The sequence below is a fragment of the Cetorhinus maximus genome, chromosome 6 (assembly GCF_964194155.1).
Source record: "Cetorhinus maximus chromosome 6, sCetMax3.hap1.1, whole genome shotgun sequence".
Lineage (NCBI taxonomy): Eukaryota > Metazoa > Chordata > Chondrichthyes > Lamniformes > Cetorhinidae > Cetorhinus > Cetorhinus maximus.
Window position 1 is genome coordinate 28,783,065 of NC_135884.1, and position 19,540 is coordinate 28,802,604.

At 44.1% G+C, this 19,540-nt stretch overlaps 1 protein-coding gene across 1 annotated transcript in view; it reads left to right on the forward strand.

The window, feature by feature from the left end:
* Window positions 1-19,540, forward strand: part of LOC144681673 (ninjurin-1-like) — a 41,482-nt gene that overhangs the window by 20,547 nt on the left and 1,395 nt on the right. Inside the window, exons 2-3 of the mRNA XM_078543492.1 lie at window positions 11,650-11,875; window positions 16,401-16,577. Coding sequence (XP_078399618.1) covers window positions 11,650-11,875; window positions 16,401-16,561 — 387 coding nt within the window. The 3' untranslated portion in view covers window positions 16,562-16,577. The remainder of the gene's footprint in view (window positions 1-11,649; window positions 11,876-16,400; window positions 16,578-19,540) is intronic.

Genomic DNA, 19,540 nt, shown 5'->3' on the forward strand with positions numbered 1-19,540 from the left:
TGTCGGGGGGAATCCCCAATGTCATCCCGCCCCATTTAAATATTCAGGAAGGCGGGGGCACAGCGCGATCAGCTGTCCGCCCGCCGACTTGTCAAAGGCCAATTGAGGCCATTGACAGGGTAGTTAACTCAATTAAAGGCCCTGCCCGTCCAACCTTAAGGTTGGCGGCAGGCCAGGAGCCCCAGCGGGCTTCTGATACATGAAACCTCATCCACTGGAGAGATGAGGTTTCATGTCGGTTTTAAAAAACTTTAATAAAGTTTTTGTGATATTTATTAACAGGTCCCATCTCATGTAACATTGTCACATGAGGGGGACATGTTAATGAATTTTTTATTGTTCTATTTTTAAAGTTTCAAGAACTTTCAATGATCTCCCTGAGGCAGCACTTAGTCTCAGGGAGATGTGCTCTCTTTCACGCGGAAGTGCGCACTCTCGCATTTGGGGAATCCCCCCACACCCCCGCCCCCCCCACCCCGGTTCGCACAGGAGGCGCATAGCGCTTCCTGTCGGGCAGCCGACTGGGCGGGCCTTAATTGGCCCACCCACTTAAAATGGCGGCGGGGCCCATTTCAGCGGCTGGGATCGGCTGCCCGCCCGACTGTCAAGGGTAAAATTCTGCCCTGTATGTTTTCGAGAAGGAGTTAGATATAGCTCTTGGGGCGAAAGGGATCAAAGGATATGGGGAGAAAGTGGGAGCAGGCTATTGAGTTGGATGATCAGCCATGGTCATAATGAATGGCGGAGCAGGCTCGAAGGGCCAAATGGCCTACTCCTGCTCCTATTTTCTATGTAAGGCCTTCTCTCTCTACTTGCTTTAAGGATCATACATGAGCTAGTTGTCTGAACCAATTTCCTAGTGATGTGGACACTAACTGCTCTAATTCGCACGAATTGGTAAACCCACTTAATAACTGCTTTGGGAAATTAAACTGCCAGAAAGTGCAGAAAGGTATACTCTTATTGTTGGGCATTGCATCTAATTACTTTTGTGCTTTATTCAACACCTTTTTGGCTCTTGTTAATTGATAAAGACTAATATTTTATATTTTGTAAATATATATATAAAAAAGAGAAGTGAAAACCTAACCTGTATTAGCCAGAGGGTGCATACCATTCGGAGCATTTTAAAAGCATATTGTGCTGATGGAAATTCTGGTATCAAGAATTAGCTTTGGAATTTAAATCTTTTTGCTTTGTACATTCCTGTTCTTTAGAACTCTGAATGCCCTTCCCCTTTTACCAATGGTGCCTTTTATATAGGACAGGAAGTTATGGGAATTCAAGTTTTTTTTATTTGTTCGTGGGCTATGGGGTTTGCCGACAAGCCCAGCATTTATTGCCCAACCCTCATTGCCCTTGATGGTCGTGGCGAGCCACCTTCTTGAACTGCTGCGGTCCATGTAGTGTAGATACAACCACAATGCTGTTGGGAAGGGAGTTTCAGGATTTTGACCCAGTGATAGTGAAGGCAATAGAGTTCCAAATCATGATGGTGACTGAAGGGGAACATGCAGGTGGTGGTGTTCCCACAGTGCTTACTTATGTGTGTCCAAAGCAGTAAATTCAGTAATGCCAACAGGTAGAGTGTAGAGAAGTCACAGCAAGCCCATTAACATTTTGAGAACCATAGACACATTGGCCAGAAGTTTTAGTTCAGCGGGTTGGCGCGCGCCCGACCCGACCGAGCGTGAAGTGATACGCGTTGACGTCAGCGCGTAGTCACGCGATAGTTCAGTTGGCAGGCGCACGCTGGAGCCAGCAGTGTGTCTGCCGAAAATTAAAAGGCCATTAAATTATCAATTATCCTGAACTTTTCATTGCCCGTTCAACCTAACGGTTGGCAGGCGGGCAAAAAGGCCAAGCGGCCTTTGCATTTTTTTGGAAACCTCATCCATGGGAGGGATGAGGTTTCCAAAAGCAAATACCAATGAAATGAAAACTTTAATTTTTAATTAAAAACATGTACCTGCTCATGTGACAGAGTCACGTGAAGGGACATGTTTTATTACATTTTTCTAATGTTTAATAATGTTTTCAATATTTTCTTCTCCTCCCTGAGGCAGCTCCGTGCCTCAGATTATTCAGCGCTCTTTTGCGCGCATGTGTGAGATTCATGCTGGGCCGGCTCACACTCCTTCCCCCCGCCCCGCCCACACAAGCAGTACTCAGCGTTGCCGCTGGCATATCACACTGGGCAGGCCTGCCAGCATGAAATCGCAGTGTGCTGTGGATCGCGGGCAGCAGTCGGCTTCCCAACCGCCCCAGCTGATCCCGCACACCAAGGGCAAAATTCTGCCCATGAAGTTTTTCTGTCAAATAATCCATGAAATTAATTTTGTGCAGTTGTCTTATAAACTAGAAGAGGAAGCATCAATAAAGCTGAACACTTTTTCTTCTTCTGTGACCAGAAGCATTTAATTCGTATTTAGTGCTGTTGGTTTCGGAGCTGTGGGATATTTTGGAATGTCTCTAACTCTTGAGTGAGGATTAAGGAATTTTAAAAAACAAAAGTAATCCTGACTAAAGACTGTCCATGATAAAATGTCAGCATAGACTCACTACTGTCATTTACTGGACAGGCTGCTGTATCATCATGCAATACGCTGGCTGTCATTTCACTGGAATAACAGTTTCTATTTGTGGCTATGGTGGTGTTATTCCTGAAGTTAAATTTAAATCAACAATTTGGATAAACTTCTGTGTTTGTCCTGTGGCCGGATAAGGTAACCTCAGTCACCAATAAGGACTTCCCACTTGTGTCAGTCTTTCCATAGCTAGGTTTCAACACACAAGTTTTGCTATTTCCATGAAGGAAACAGTCACCCAGAACAGTTTTCACTTTCATCAAAATTTTGTTCGACAATCCACATTGTGTATTTTGTATATTTTTAAAGTGATTTGCAAAAGAAGCAGACATGACGTGAGAAAACTTTGTCACACAGCGAGTGGTTCAGGTCTGGAATGAACTGCCTGGAAGTGTGGTGGAGGCTGGTTTAATAGAGGCATTCAAGAGGGCATTAGATGATTATTTCTATTCAAACAACGTGCACAGTACGGGGAAAAGGCAGGGCAATGGCACTAGGTCATAATGCTCGTTTGGAGAGCCGGTGCAGACACAATGGGCTGAATGGCCTCCTTCTATGCCGTTAAAATTCTGTGATTCTTTATTAGTGAGGAGTGGGGTTGTTCTAAGCCCATACTCGTATTTCTTCTCTTACTCCTACTTGTCCTCTTCCCCATGAATTTTCATGCTACTGTCCCTAGACTTTCTTTTTCTTCTTCCTTTCCACATCGACCTTATTTGCTTCATTAGGAAAGTGGGACTGTCTAGCCCAAACTAACTGTCCACTATATGACATGGTCCCTACTTTCTCAGGCCAAGACATGAAAACTCCCGCCCAATAATTGGTGGGGTGGAAATAAGTTCAAACTGGAAGTTGAACTCCTTCCAATAACCTGCCATTTAATTGTAAAACCAATAATATTAGAAATTTATTTGTATAGAAAATGACATGGACTTGGATGCATCATACCAAGTGGCCTGAATGCTTGGCAGTTTGTGCAGTATACTTATTTGTATGGTTTTTATTTTGGACTTCAAATGAAATATGTGGGAGCTTTGAAGAGGCACAAGTCTTGGTGGAATTTCTGTTTGGCTACTTGAGACATCTAGTGCTCAAGGTTAAGGAGAGGGTATTACTGAATGTCATTGACAAAGTGAAAGGTGCAGTCAATTTTTTTTTTACAAATTGCATAAATCCTCAATTCAGGTGAATGTGTCTTCATGCAAGTTAGAATGGAGCATCCTCAAGTTCTGCTAATGCACAGGGTTTAATGCGAGGAACTGCTGTGCAAATTCGCTATCCTCTGAGAGTCACCATACACTGTTAAGGGAGAAGCTCAGTAAGAGGGGTGAATAGCTGTACTTTACTATTTTTGTAGCAATTCACATTTGGAAGCCTAGTGAAGATGCAAAACAGGGACATTTCTGCATAAAATAGCTAGAGTTGAAGTAGAAGATGTGTCCTTGTACCAAATTTCACAATGGAAGCCAGAAAATATGACATATATAGAATGTGCCAAATTAATTAGGATTTAGAGACTTTGAAGCGATTTTTGTTGTGAGCACAAGGCTAAAGTGGGGGCAGAAAGTTTAAGCTATAAAACTGGGATCAGGACTGGAAATTCCCCGCCCGAAGCCAACGGACCTTTAACTGGTCTGTCAAATTTTCTGTCCCACCCGCGACAATTCCTATTGCAGTGGGATCGGAAAATCCCGGCCAAGGTTTGCAATATCATTATTTAAATAAAGAGCAGTGATGTGTACGTATAAGAAATGTTCACACTGTCCATCTGAATAGTGAAAAATATCCAGTAAGTCATTATACGTTTTATCCCTTCCCTTGGGTTGTACCTGGTGGGAGCACATTCAATACTCCAGTGAAGTGTTGGTGTTCACAATGTCCGTCATTGGTAGCAGTTGTGCTAGGAAGCAGTTGAGGTGATGAATTATAATTACAGAAGAAATGTATCTGTGCTACAATAAATAATCTCAAATGTGATTTTTCCCTGTACCATACAAGCCAAATCTGCGCACCACCAGTTTGCACCTTTTACATTTTAGTTAGTTTGATTCATTTTGCAAAGGTACAAATATGGCCTAGTTTTAGTGGTTCTTACCATTAATTACTGAACATGGTAGGATTGCTGCTGTTTATCAGCCTGCTGAGTCAAAGTCATTTCATAAAAAATGGCAGCAAATCACACTGGTGTCATTTAACAAGTGTTAGCCCAAGGTTCCAAACTGTACAGCATGGCTGGAAAGATAAGTCAGAATGGTTACTCTTTGGGATTGGGAGGAACACTAATGAAAACAGAGTCGCAGTCTTCATTCTAGGGGTCCTACAATCAAAATGGGAGTAGTTTCCTTCCCTCTAGTTTTCTCTTCTGTTTTAATCTTTCGTGGGATGTGAGTGTTGCTGGGAAGGTCAGCATTTATTTCCCATCCCTAATTGAGAATCTCTTGAAGGTGGTGGTCAACAACCTTTTTGAACTGCTCCATGTGGTGTAGGTATACCCATATTGCTGTTAGGAAGGGAGTTCCAGGATTTTGACCCAGCAATAGTAAAGGAGCAGCGAATAAGTTCCAAGTCAAGATAATGTGTAGCTTGGAGGGGAACTTGGAGGCGATGATGTTCCCATGAGTCTGTTGCCCTTGTCCTTCTAGGCGATAGAGGGTTTGGAAGGTTCTGTTGAAGGAGGCTTGCTGAGCTGTTGCAGTGCATCCTATATGTGGTACACAATGTGCATCAGTGGTGGAGGGAGTGAATGTTTAAGGTGGTGGATAGGATGCTGATCAAGTGGGTTGCTTTGTTCTGGATTGTTGTTGGAGCTGCACTCATCCAGGCAAGGGGAGAGTTTCCCATCACACTCCTGACTTGTACCTTCTAGATCGTGGACAGGCTTTGGGGAGCCTTGCTACATATGGACACAGTTTGCTTACCTGAGGAGTCGCAAATGTGGACTCTTCAGTTCAAATGTGGGCTACACTTCCTTTTTGCTTTGGGATTTAAACATCAGGAACACCAATATACAATCCAAGCAATTTGTTTGCAAAAAAACTTTGTTTCACAATTTTTCTTAATAAATATCAAGTCTAAAATGTAATGTCAACAAGTTTCCTGCCCTTAGGTAAAAGCACAGATGCAAGCTGCACGTGAGAGATTGTGACAGACGACCATGCATCAACATGCTGCATTTTAAGAATCTCAGAATATGGAGAAGAGTGTATTTAATTTCAGGCCCTTTCTAGAACTACTGTGGTATTTCTGAACCAGTTATTGGCAAACACTTTCAAATGCTGAACGTTTTAACAAAAACAGTCAATATAAACATTTAAATTAGTCATTTAACTATAGTTAGGAACATTTTAACAAGAGTATTACATTGGGTTAATCTGCCAAAATTGCCCAAATATTAACCTGATCTATATAAATATTTGCATAAACTGCATTTCCACTGCAGTGTTTCAAATAGCCAAACCTTCAATCATCACACAATGTGCTCTAAATGATTCTCAATATTTCCTGACCTCAGACTAGAACCCGCCAGCATTGTTTTCTTTTGACTTATAAACAAAGTATTTCCTAAAAAAACTTGTTCTTCTACCAAGAGCATTTCCAACATCTCTTGAGCCTAAGCGTGCAAAGAGACCGTTAGGCACTCAGTAAGATTGTTGATTCAACATTTGTATTTTGGCAAAAAAAATGTTGGATGCATTTGATTTGACGTTTTGGTAATAGAAATGTTGCCATATTTAGTTTAGAATGAAGTGCTGAACAAAATGTTATTAAATAGAGGGGTAGTCAACCAGTCACAACAGTAACTCATGGTTAAGTAAATTAGAAACACAGAAAAATCCTTGATTAAAAATAGAAAATTCTAGAAATATTCAGCAGGTCAGGCAGCATCTGTGGAGGGAGAAACAGTGTGAACGTTTCAGGTCAATGACCTTTCACATCTTATAATAGTATTATTTAAATTGTTCCTTTTTATGAATCAACAGAGTTTCTGCAGCCATGTTTAAAAGTTACACTTCATGTACTATTAGAGCAAAGCAATTTTAGTAATTGTAACATTAATTAAAATAATTCTTTCCCAGTTACAGAAAAATAAAGAAACAATGTAGTTATGTGTGGTTTACATGCCAAAAAGCAAAAATAAAAGCAAGTTAATATAAAGTTCTCATTTCATCTAGCTACAAAGAATTTAATTATAAAATTTAGATTAATTGGAAACATTTCAGTTCAAAAGCTAAATATCCTAGTCTTACAAAAATGAAGGGATTAAGCCATTCTTCTATAAATCCTGAAATATCCTGACAATACGAATCACTTTCCTATGACATTGCTCACAGGTAGTGAAGACCAACTGTAGTCTTCAGATGAAGCGGTAATTAGAGTGGGGAATAATTGGACTACAGAGAACAAGTGTAATTTCATCTCCATTTTAAAGTCATACAGTGTATATCTATTTTTGTATTAATTTTGATTCTAGATTAGTGTATTTTTAGGCACTTTGGGAAGCAGAGTAGTGGGATCTGATTGCTTGACAAATTACCATCAGTATTGCAATTTTAGATCATAACAGTTTTTCCATAGTATAGATGGAGGAGAGAAGCAAAGCTGAAGTGTCACTGAACCACTACCAGTGGGTGGATATAATTACATTATGACAAGTTTGCATTAGGCAGTTTCCATTATAAATGTGGAATTATAATGGAGAGGATTGACATGAATTTATGCCAATAGGAATTAAGGGCAGAATTTTCCCGTTGGCATGCGGGGGTGGGCCCTGCACATCCGTTCTTAAAATGACGCGTGATGATGTCAGGCGAGCGTCCCGATGTCACTGCGCGCCATCGCGATATTTCGTTGGGCGGGCACGCCATGAAGTCCAATGCGCGCCTGCCATTTATTAACGGGCCACTTCAGGCCCTTGACTCATCAATCAACGCAGATTTTTCAGCACCTGTGCAATCTTCGGGTCAGCGCAATGGGCAGGTGGGTAGGAAACATCTGTATAAACCTCATCCACGGGTGGGATAAGAGGGCTCACTGGGGTCACAAGTGTGCTCTGTCAAATATTTATTTTTCAAAGTGATTGAAACTTGCCTGTGTGATCTGCAGTACTTCAAAACACATACCAGCTGCTTTGTCTGGACTCTTAACCTTCAGGTCAGCACACTGCAGTGAGGAATCTTTTCTGGGCATGCAAGTTTCAGGAAGCCTTCCCTTAGCCTGGGAATGGGAGCTGATCTGTCCACTGGAGGCAGCTCCTCTGAGGAGGAAGGGAGGGCTAGAAGGGGGAGGAGACCAGGAGTGCACATTCAGCCTCCAGGGGAGCCACCTTTGGGAGGACAGGCGCAGGCACAAGGGGTGCATGGCCAAGAGGTAGTCCAAGGCGGATGGGGCCGCAGAAGATGCCACTATCCTGCTGCCAGGGTTTACAGGCAGCGAAGCAGCTACCTCAATATGTCTGAGGTGCAGTGCCAAAGGAGGCTCCGTCTCTCGAGGGAGACAGTCAACTATATCTGTCAGATAATTGGGCCTGAGATCTCCCCTAACTGTGTGTGGGTGGACACCCCATGCTAGTGGCTCTAAGGGTCACAGCTGCCCTCAACTTCTATGCCTCTGGCTCCTTCCAGGGCTCGGTGGGTGATCTTTGCGGTGTCTCCCAATCAGCTGTCCACACTTGTGTCAAGCAGGTTACAGATGCTCTGTTCAGACGGGCATTGACCTTCATCCACTTCCGTTGGGACCAGGCAAGTCTGGTACAGTGAGCCAGAGGCTTTGCGGCCATTGCAGGCTTCCCCCACGTCCAGGGTACTATAGACTGTACACATATGGCCATCAAGGCACCAGCAGGTGAGCCCGGTGCCTTCGTCAACAGGAAGGGCTTCCACTCCATGAACGTGCTGATAGTGTGTGATCACAGGATGCTGATTCTACAAGTCTGTGCAAGGTACCCAGGCAGTGATAGTGGTTGCATGCTGCACTCTCCACAATCTTGCGCTGGAAAGGGGGGACGCTGTGGACGATGAAGGTGTAGACGCAGTGGCTGGGGCTGCACACGATGAGTCCAGCAGTGAGTCCGAGGGTGAGCACCCACAGGGAAATGATGACGGGATAGACACTGACTCGGGCATACTCCAGGGAGGCAGGGACACCCGGGAGGCTTTAATCCAACAAACCTTCAGCTCACACGGCACAGATGGACCATCAGGACAAGCCTGGGCTGTTGGCTCAATACTCGACACCTAAGTGCAAAATCTGCCAGGTTAGGAACAGTCACTAAGGGCCTTGTTAATAAAGCTGAATGTCCAACAAAGCACTTATTACAGTTTTGGAAACCATACACATGCAGAAGAAAAGAGGCACCCTCAGCCATGGTGACATATCTGAATTTAATATGCTAAGCAAACAAACTTATGCAAAAAAAAAAGACAATAGTGTTACAAATCAGAGCAAATCATAAGGACCTCATCTCAGGCCAACACAAAAGCACCAGTGAAAAACCCGTGGTGTGCCTAAGGTGCCTTATGTTTACGTTTCCGGGTGCTACGTCCCATTGCTTGGAGTGGCATCTGAGACAGCTGCTGACTTTGCTGTCCTGTTGGTCTCGATGACCTTGGTGGATGTCCTCTGGCCTGTGGAGCCTGCGTTGGCCCCGCCTGGGAGGGAGCTGCCAGTTCCACAGCTGGCATCTTCCCAGTCATCACAGCCTCACTGGATGCAACGATCACTGGGAGAGGGGCAGAGGAGCTGCCGCCCTCATCTGGAGCGCCCTGAGAGGTGCCCACGGAGACGACGGGCAGCTGCTGCGCCGGAGCTCCCTGCTCACAGTGGATGGTTGGGCACCGAGCTGGGAAACCTGATGCCCAGACCCTCTCCCACACTGGCAGTGACCGGCTGAGGTCAATACTGATGTGAGGGCTTGGTGGTCAGAGCACATCCCCACGAGAAAAGCCACTCTCTCCATGGAGGACGCAGGGCGCTCGGACATGTGGCTCATTGCTTCGGCAATCGTCCGCGTAGACTCCTCCACCACGGAGACCAAGCCAAGCATAGCCTCATGTATCTCCCCCAGATGCTCCCGCACACCCGGTCGCATTTCCTGCCCCTGCTGCGTCGCGGACGACTCCAGAGGCACATCATCAGGTATCGACTGAGCTTGTGCCTGACCCCTTGCAGTCCTCCGACTGCTGGTGCCATGTGCACTCTGTCTCTGCCAGCTCCTTCAGCGACTGTGAAGTGCCCTCACCGCTGTGCCCCAGGGCACTAGCCAATGTTCCAATTCCCACCGGGGTGCAAGTATCTGCGCTGGTGCCTGCCTCACAGAAATGGTGTGACGCTGGTGAGACTTCAGGCCCCTCAGGTGTGAGAGGGGGCCTCTGCTGCTCCTCCTCCCGGCCCTGCTCCACTGATGCTGAAAGGAAGAACAAGGACAGTGGATCAGTTAACATGGAGACAATGTCAATGTGCATCCCTGTCCCCTGGATCATTATGCGCTCATCCTTCCATAAATGATGGTCAAACCATGTTGCAAAATTAAATCAATTAACATTCAGCACTGCAATGGCTGTTGGGGGAACAATGCTGACCTCACTGTTGGGCATAAATACCTGGCTGTGGCACCCCAGCCTCACCGACACCAATGGACTTGGGTGCATGGCGCCTCTCCAGATCCAGGGCCTCCTCCTCCAAGTGGCTAAGAATGGTGATCTGCGCCTGGCCACCACCAGTCCTCACACGCTCTGCCACGTTATGAGCATTCTTCTCCTGAAAATGAGAGACGAGCATTGATTTGTGCAATTTGCACATGGACTCTCTTCACGCACGGCCCACCCCAACCAGAGCACACCCGCCGCCACCCACCCACTCCCGCTATGCACGGGAGTTGTGAAGTACACTGGGCTGGCCTTAATTGGCCCGCCCGTGTAAAATGTCAGCGTCGACCCGATTGCGAGTGGCTCCACTCCGCAACCCCCCCTCCCCCCCCGCAAAAGCGAACCAGAAAATTCAGCCCTAAGATTTTTGAGAGGAAGTGTACACAGATGTAAGGTTTTCTGAGGAGAATGTTCTGCATGTTGGGTGGGCCGGTCGCAGCCGTGGGCGGGTGTGGAGCCGATCGCCACCCGCGATCAGCTGCGCGCCCCCATTTAACATGGATGGACCAATTAAGGCCCGCCCAGCATGACGCACAGCTGGTAGTGCTCAGCGCTACCTGTGCGGGGGGAGGAGGGAGAGTCGGGGCCCACGCGAAAGAGCGCAGAAATCTCCCTGAGGCAGCTCCGCGCCTCAGGGAGATTAAGTTCATAATAAAAGGTTTTTATATCATTAAGTTAAAAATTATTTAAACATGTCCTGTCATTAATTAATAATTTTATAAAACCTTCAGGAAACCTCATCCTGCCCGTGGATGAATTTTCCTGAAAATCGCAGTGGTTGCTTGGGCTCTTCGCCTGCCCGCCGACCTTAAGGTTGGATGGGCGGCGTTGCTAACAACTTTAATTGTTTTCTTAATGGCCTTAATAGGCCGTTGACAGTTCGGTGGGCGCGCAGCCGCCTCCGGCGCACACCCGCCAAACATAATATCTAAATGACGCCGGGACGCACCCCCAATGTCACCGCGCGTCATTTTACACGTCAGCATGTCGGGCCCGCCCTGCATGCCGATGTCAAAACTCTGGCCTCTAGAATATTTGTGGATGTATACAGGTGTCAAATTCTGTTTGATGTTCTGTGAAGCACCTTTGGGCATTTTACTACTTTAAAGGCGCTATATAAATGCCAGTTGTTGTTGTTGTTACTGTCTTACTGATATGTGCAATTTGTCGATTCAGACTAATAAGAATTGCTTTAGCAAATCATTTATAACTTAAAATGTAAGGAGCCCTCAGTGTCCATTGCCCACATTCTAACCACTGTGTTGAAGAATGTTCTGTAGAGAAAAGCTTTACCAGGCTACGCTCGTAATAAAGAACTAGTCAGACTTTTGAGAATTACAGTCAAACAGCATAAAGTTTAACGTTTTACCTGTTCTACAAAACCTAACTTTGTTCTCAACATGTTTTTCACACAACAGAATCTGCGCAGGGGACGAAGACAGTCCATCAACTTTAATCACTATGCCAACAAGAAGAGTGCCGCAGAAAGCATGCTGGATGTTGCCTTGCTGATGGCCAATGCTTCCCAGCTCAAAGCAGTGGTTGATCAAGGGTCTTCCTTCAGCTACTATGTGCCACTCATCATTCTCATTAGCATATCACTCATATTTCAGATAATAGTGGGCATCTTATTGATATTCATTGGTGAGTTAAATGCTGAGTCACATTAAGATGATTGCATTTTGAATGAAAGGTCCAATTGTCTGTTATTAGTACTCCATATATGTTCCTAGTGTATCAGTTTACAGTATGGGATAATAGTGCAAGAGAATTTGCAGAAGGAAAATTTGTGAAATAAATGCTTTTAAAATCTTTGAAAAATAAGGGACACAGCATTTTTACAAAGAATTTCCAATTGAACATTTATTTGATTACAACTTTGTATAAATTTGCATGTTTTTGATGAAAAAACATTTTCATTGCTATGCTGTGAAATTCTAATGCATTCTAGGAGCCAATGAGACCCAAATTTTCAACCCCTCTCAATTTTTCTTCTTTCCCTTACTGGGGCAAAGTTCTACAGGTAGTGGCCGCCTTCTGCCACATCATCTGAGCTTTACCTTAGCAGTAATATTGCTGCTTCTCAGTCAGAAGGTAAAGGCTTCAAACTCCACTCCTGACGATGGCTGGCAAGTGGAGCGCACAGCTCTGGCTCTGAATCCTGCGTTGACATTGAGAGGAATGCTGGTGCGGTTGCCCTCCCTCCCCACTCCCACCCATTGTATGGGTTGTGGGAGCCCATAAAACCTTTCTGCGGTGCAGGACTAACCGCTCTATCACCGGGTCTGAGAAGATGGTTACGACCATAGAAGAGGCATTCAAGTCGTAGGTTGGCAGTCAGTGAATCCTTCCACTTATAACATTCTTCAAGCAGAGAGCACAAGGATACAAAAATGATCCAAGTGACTGTGATGTGAGCAACTGGCAAGCAATTTGAACACTGAGGGCATCATCAAGAGCCATGCCCTGATCAGTCCACATTCTCCTCCACCAACATCTTTCTTGGTAATTCGGAGCGGGAATCCTGCCTGAGTTGTTTTCCTTTCCAACCCATGTGTGCTGAGGCTATTCACTGGACCCTAGCTGATATCAACTAGGAATTAAACTTGGCATTTTGTGGGCTGCAGAGCCTGTAGCCCATCACTCACTCAGCCATCAGGAGAAACCTTAATTCTGTTGGAGTGGGAGCTGAATAATTGCAGTTTTAATTGATGGTGGTTGCATGGTGGAGTTAAAAAAAGTTTTTAAAAAACATTAAATTGATTGCTGTTTGGAAATATGAAGCGCTGTATTGTGAATTTTGTCAGTATGAAAGGCAGAATTACTCTATTCCAAACCATCTGAAAGCAAAGACTTGCCAATATGGATGAATTAGCACTTATAGAAACAGGAACACCACCAGCACACCCACAGCCCGCACTATACTCAAGCACTTGCTGTATTATAAGAAAAACATGGGAAAATATAGGCCTGTAACTTCTGAGCTCCCCAGAGTCAGATTTGGGGGGTACTCCAAAGATGTACTCGGAAATCTCTCTGGGAAGTTCCCAGGTAAAGGTTTGCACGGCGATTGCCCAGAAGTGCACACTTTCTCTGGACACTTACTGGGGACCATCTGAAAATGCAGCTTAACTCACAAACCTCGGATGATCCGCCAGGGTTTACCTATCGGTACCTGGAAAAAGTTAGAAGAATTGAAACCACTTCTAACTTCTGAGTAACTATTGTAAAGACCCAGAACGACCCCACGGGACTCCCCCGATCTCCAACACCCCCAACCCCTCTGACATCCAAACCCCAATCCCCCTGACCTCCAAATTCCCGACCTACAACAACCCCCACCTCCCTGACCTCCAACACCCCCACCCCCCCAGACTTCTGCCGGACCTCTGACCCACACCCCCACCCCCCCAAGACTGTTCCCGGATACCCCACCCCGCCACTCAAATCCTACCCAATTACCTTAGACACTTACATTCCCCTGGCCTGTCAATTTTCCTGGCTCTTTTATCTTACCTGCTTTACGGCAGCATGGAACCATTAAATAGGGGGAATGGCATCCTTGAATTCACTGGAGCTACACTTGGCTGGGGCCTGCGAGGGGACTTTCGATGCAGGCCCCAAGCAGCTCCGCCAAACCTGAATTGTCAGTGTAATTTTCAAAGGCAGGTAAGTAGGTATTTATTTCTTCTAATTCCTGTGGGCCAGCACTTTCCAACTCTAATCGGAAGTTACAGCCCATAATGTTCACTTGCACCTATATCATTTCCTATACCATAATGTCTGCATGGTTTCAATCTGATTAGGGAACCACTCCACAGTGTTGGTGCTACATCAATAAGGCTCTACCGTTGTGTTCAGTCTGCTACGAGGCCACAGTAAATTTATTGCTAATGAAGTAAACAAATACCACAGTTCAAGAGGTTTGAACTCGGAGCCAAACACAAGGCATCGCTTTATTCCTGATCTCAGCTGTGGTTTGGGGAGTCACTGAGTGGGTGTTATTTTCAGCGATAACAGCAACGCAATGTAAGCCTGCTCAAACCTGCTATTCTGGGGGAAGCTTGCCCATATTCAGTTGGAATTTTAACAGTGAGCCATCAATCGTTTGCAACTTGAATGACCGTATTGAGATATAAAGTCCACTTCACCTTATGAAATTAGCCCAACCACCTTTTGGACCTAAAAGCAGGACTTAACTATGAAGGGTCAAACTCTGTTCCAAGGAGCTTCAGCCTAAAAAAACGTCATGCTGTTAAAACTATTTGTAAGTTACGATAGTTAAACCTTTAAACTCCTTCCCTGGTATTTTATAAATTATGTATATAATCTCTCTATCAGTTAATTTCTTACTGAGAACAGGACAGTCTTTAAGCAAAAGCAGTACGGTAGCTCGACATTACTATTTCTCTATCACATTTACCTGATCCAGTGTTGCGTGTTTCCAGCACTAGTTTGTGTTTTGCTGTTATTGGCTCCCTTTTCTGTGGTGAATTTACAAGTTTAATCAGGGCATTGGGCATAGGAATGAGCATAACTCCTGTGAGGTTTGATCACATCATTTGACAATTAATGTCATGTGATTATTTTTCATACTGAGGAGCAACACACACAGTATTGATCACATAGTGATGTGACAGACCTTCATTTCTGACCATTGAGCCTATTGGCCCAGAACAGATTTGAGCAGGCTGTTGTCTGCATTGCTGTTGTCCCTGAAAACAACACCCACTCAGTGACTCCCCAGACCACAGCTGAGATCAGGAATAAAGCGAAGCCTTGTGTTTGGCTCCTAGTTCTAATCTCTGGAACTGTGGTATTTTGTTTACTTCATTAGCATTAAAATTTACTGTGGCCTCGTAGCAGACTGAACACAACAGCAGAGCGTTATTGGTGTAGCACCAACACTGTGGAGTGGTCCCCTAACCAGTTGAACCAGCACAGACATTTTCTATTTTTGTTTCAGACATTTTGGGTGTTTTTTTTTATTCATTCATGGGATGTGGGCATCACTGGCTGAGCCAGTATTTATTGCCTATCCCTAATTGCCCTTGAAGGTGGTGGTGAGCTGCCTTCTTAAACCACTGCAGTCCCTGTGGTGTAAGTACATCCACAGTGCTGTTAGGGAGGGAATTCCAGGATTTTGACCTGGTGACAGTGAAGGAGTGGCAATGTATTTCCAAGTCAGGATGGTAAGTGGTTTGGAGGGGAACTTCTGGGTGATGATCCCATGTGTCAGCTGCCCTTGTCCTTCGAAATGGCAGCGGTCATGGGTTTGGAAGGTGCTGTCTGCAGAGTCTGAGTGAGTTCCTGCAATGCACCTTGTAGATGGTGCTCACTGCTGCCACTGTGTGTTGGTAGTGGAGGGAGTAAATGATTGTGAGTGGGATGCCAATCAAATGGGCTGCTTTGTCCTGGATGGTGTCAAACTTCTTGAGTGGTGTTGGAGTCATCCAGGCAAGTGGAGTGTATTCCATCGCACTCCTGACTTGTGCCTTGTAGGTGGTGGACAGGATTTGGGGAGTCAGGAGGTGAGTTACTCGTCGCACAATTCCTAGCCTCTGACCTGCTCTTGTAGCCACAGTATTTATATGGCTAGTCCAGTTCAGTTTCTGGCCAGTTCCTGGTAAAGGAACTACGCATGTGCCTAGGGTGCATGTGAACATTATATTTTCCCATCTTTTTCTTGTAATACCTCTGAAAGGTAGTAATGCAATCAAGGACAGGTAGCTCTGATTGATTAGAAGCTCTTTCTGTGTTGGTATTAAGTCAAATGTGCATTTTGAAGGCTTTCATTTTATTTTGGCACCATACAGTTATTGCAACTAGACTTTCGATCACAGGAAATGCTTACAACATGACAAAACAAAACTGTCTCTTAAAATAAATATGCAGTGGAAAGCCCCTAGTAGTTTTATGTCTGTGAGCAGTCTTTGTCAACACTGTAATCCAGTCAGTCTTGAAGTGTCAACTCGGCTCTTAGTGTTCAGATTTAATGCCATAATTTGAATTGCAATTTGAAAATTGCATGGGAGGCACTTGATGATCATAAAGTATGGTAATGGCATTTGTAAGGTTTGATGTTTTTGTCTAGCCGTTATTATTTAATGATGAATGTTGAGTTTTTCAATTGCAATTACTCAATTATAGTTCTTACTCTCCCTTTCAGTCAAGTATAATCTGAATGACCCCAGGAAGCACACCAAGCTCGATATTCTCAACAACATTGCCACAGGCCTAGTTTTCATAATCGTCATTGTGAATATTTTCATCACAGCATTTGGAGTACAGCGGCCTCAATCTCCCCAAGCGGTTCCACAGCACCTTTAGCAACATGTAAAATAAGGTAGGTCCACCATCCAGCCCACTTTCATGTTGAATATAGAGCCTATAGAAATAGTTGGTATCCGTCTGGATGTACAAAGTTAAAGCAATTACCAGATAATCTCTGGCACAGGAATAAACAGATTAGGGAGCTGAACACGTGGCTGCCTCTCTTAATCTAATCCTTCTTCCCTTCTATTTCTCTTTTTTTGTTTACAGTACCTAATCTAATACCAATTTACCCCCACTTTCTCAGTCCTTCTACTGTTTCTTTTCCAATCCTTCAGTCTCACTGGCTAAGGAAGAACCCTGTTGATTGCTGTACTCTAGGCTGCCCGTTTCCTTCGTTGTGCCATAATTAATTGCACTTTCAACAACCTTATGGGCAAATTGGTGGAAGGGCAAACGTAAAAAAATGACATGGGATTAGCTGCCCGGCTACAACAAAATCTTGCCTAATTGCCTTGATAGCAAACCTCTGTACAATAGACAGTCAAATCCATGGGTGGAATTTAATGCCCTCTCCTGAGATGAGTTTGGAGGTGGGAGCCATTTACTTGGGTGGGTGAGTGCCAGTTTGGGACCCTGTACCTTCCCACCTCTGCCCTGCCCTGCCCTAAGTCTGCCCCATATTTGTGCAGTCAACATCAACTTTCAACTTGATCCATTAAAACTGTTTGATTATAATAATGCATATTTTTAGCATCTGTTTTTTGACTTAATATTTGAAGATTGCATATCTCAATTGACAGTGCCTATCCAGGCATCCTTTGAAAAACAATTCACATTCATTAAGACATAACCAAAAGTATCTCATTCAAAATGTAATATCTTTGGACAAAATGAATTGCATGTCCGGTTACAAAAATATCTTAATCTTTAAATATAAATTTATCTTTAGGCCATAACGTTAGAGAACACATTATAGATTTCCTTTACATAGACCTGTAGTTTGTATCAGAAAATGGAATAACAGACAATCCATGTAAACTCGCCATAAAGATAGTTGACACTCACTAAATTCCTTCAAAAAGGACCTGGATAAATGTCCATTTTCAATCAGGATTGGTGGTTTCGGGATCAGTTTTATGATCACTGTAAAGACCAATAACTTTGAAAAAGAGATCCGAACTTCTAGTTAGTAGCTGAAAGAATGACACAAAATTTTACTTTTACTGTAACAAATAACTAAAAGCACTAATTTTGTAGGCAACCTATACTTTAAACTACAGAGGAATGTTCCACTTTTATACTTATCACACATTGCATGCCTCATGGAATTAGTCATTTATAGCAAGCAGTCCACCACTTCCAGCTTCCAATGGGTTCCTGTATCCCCATTTTGCTAAGTAGCAACTTTGAGTGACCGCCCAAGGCACCTAACTCAGTTTTCAGCCTTATATCCGCCACCCACAGTAAAGCCTGTTCCAATGATTCTTCTTCCCCCGGCCATGCCAGGTCAAGTCTCCCGGAATCCTTAAATGGCTGCAGGATGTGTCTCTTAGACTAGAGACCATCTCCCTCCCGCATCAGGCTGTGGTAGCTGTCAGGCAGACTTCAGAACAGGTCACATGACCCCTCCCCCCCCCCCACCCCCACTCCGCAATCATCCTTAATTTAAAGCCACAATCTCAGTATATAATAATCCTATAAAACTTATAATTAAAACAATAGTCATATCTGGAGATAATCACGTATGGTGTGGAACACCATGGCTCGACTCATCTTTAGAAGACAGGCCTAGGTAGTGAGGTCATAAGGATGGATAGGTACTCTGGAATATTGTTTAATTGTAGCCAACATTAATAATACAGTTGGTGTGCTTTGCTGCATTGTTCAAAGTAGCTGAAATATCTCAGTTTATGGCAATAGATATATTAATTTCAGATCATTCAAAATTGAGGAAGCTTTCGACGCATGATTTATTTGTAAGGTTTACCCTCAACATTTCTGTATCTAGAATCAGCCAGACCCTCCCTTTGTTTGAGATCAGCTACTTTACAGTAAACCTCATGATCACCTCTTTTCAGGGCAAAAGATCAAATTCCATAAATAGTGCTTCTGCTTGAAGAAGTTACACTAATACTGTGTTATGCTGAAGATGCAGGATAACGGCCTGGTTCTACATCTTTCTACAGTTGGCATAAAAAAGAATGTTGGTTCCTAACCACGTGGAATAAAAACACCCATAACCGTTCTGATCTTACAGTAAAGATTCAGAAAGCAGCCCACCACACCAAAACACATTCAGAAGGATGAAGTACGTGACATGAAAATAATCCCTGTTTACTGGACTGTTTAAAAAGGCAGAGATCCTTCAATTATATTGGCATCTGTCAAATTATTTAAAGACAAAGTTTTGCCAATAATATATCTTCAGAATAAAAACAACCAAATCAACATCAGTGTGGGTCTTGGCATTAATTCCAACTTCATCAAACCTGTTAACTCCACCAAAATGATAAGTGAATGTTCCCAATGGAAACCTCATCAATTAAGATTTGAAAGTTTGTTGCATGTTCACCATTTTTCATACTGAGGCTTAATCATATAATCAGCTGTTTCATTTCAGGCATAATATGAATTATCAGCATATTGTTTGTGCTCCAGTATTTTAAGTGAAGTGCTTCATGGCCAGAATTTTGCGCTTGGCGCGTGGGCGTGCGCCCGAAATGCTCAAGCGTAAAAGGATGCACAATGACGTTGGGCAAGCGTCCCCGCACTTGTGTGATATTTCAGTCGGTGGGCACGTGCGGGAGTCAGCAGCGCGCCCGCTGACAATTAACAGCCCTATTAAGGCCGTTAAAGAAATAATTAAATGCACTCTGGCACTGCCCGCCCAACTTTACGGTGGACGGGCAGGTGAATCGGCCGGGCGGCCTTTGGATTGTTTTGTGAAACCTCATCCACGGGCGGGATGAGGTTTCCAACAGGAATTAAAAGTAAAATAAAAATGTTCAAATCCCATTTACAACACGTCCCTTC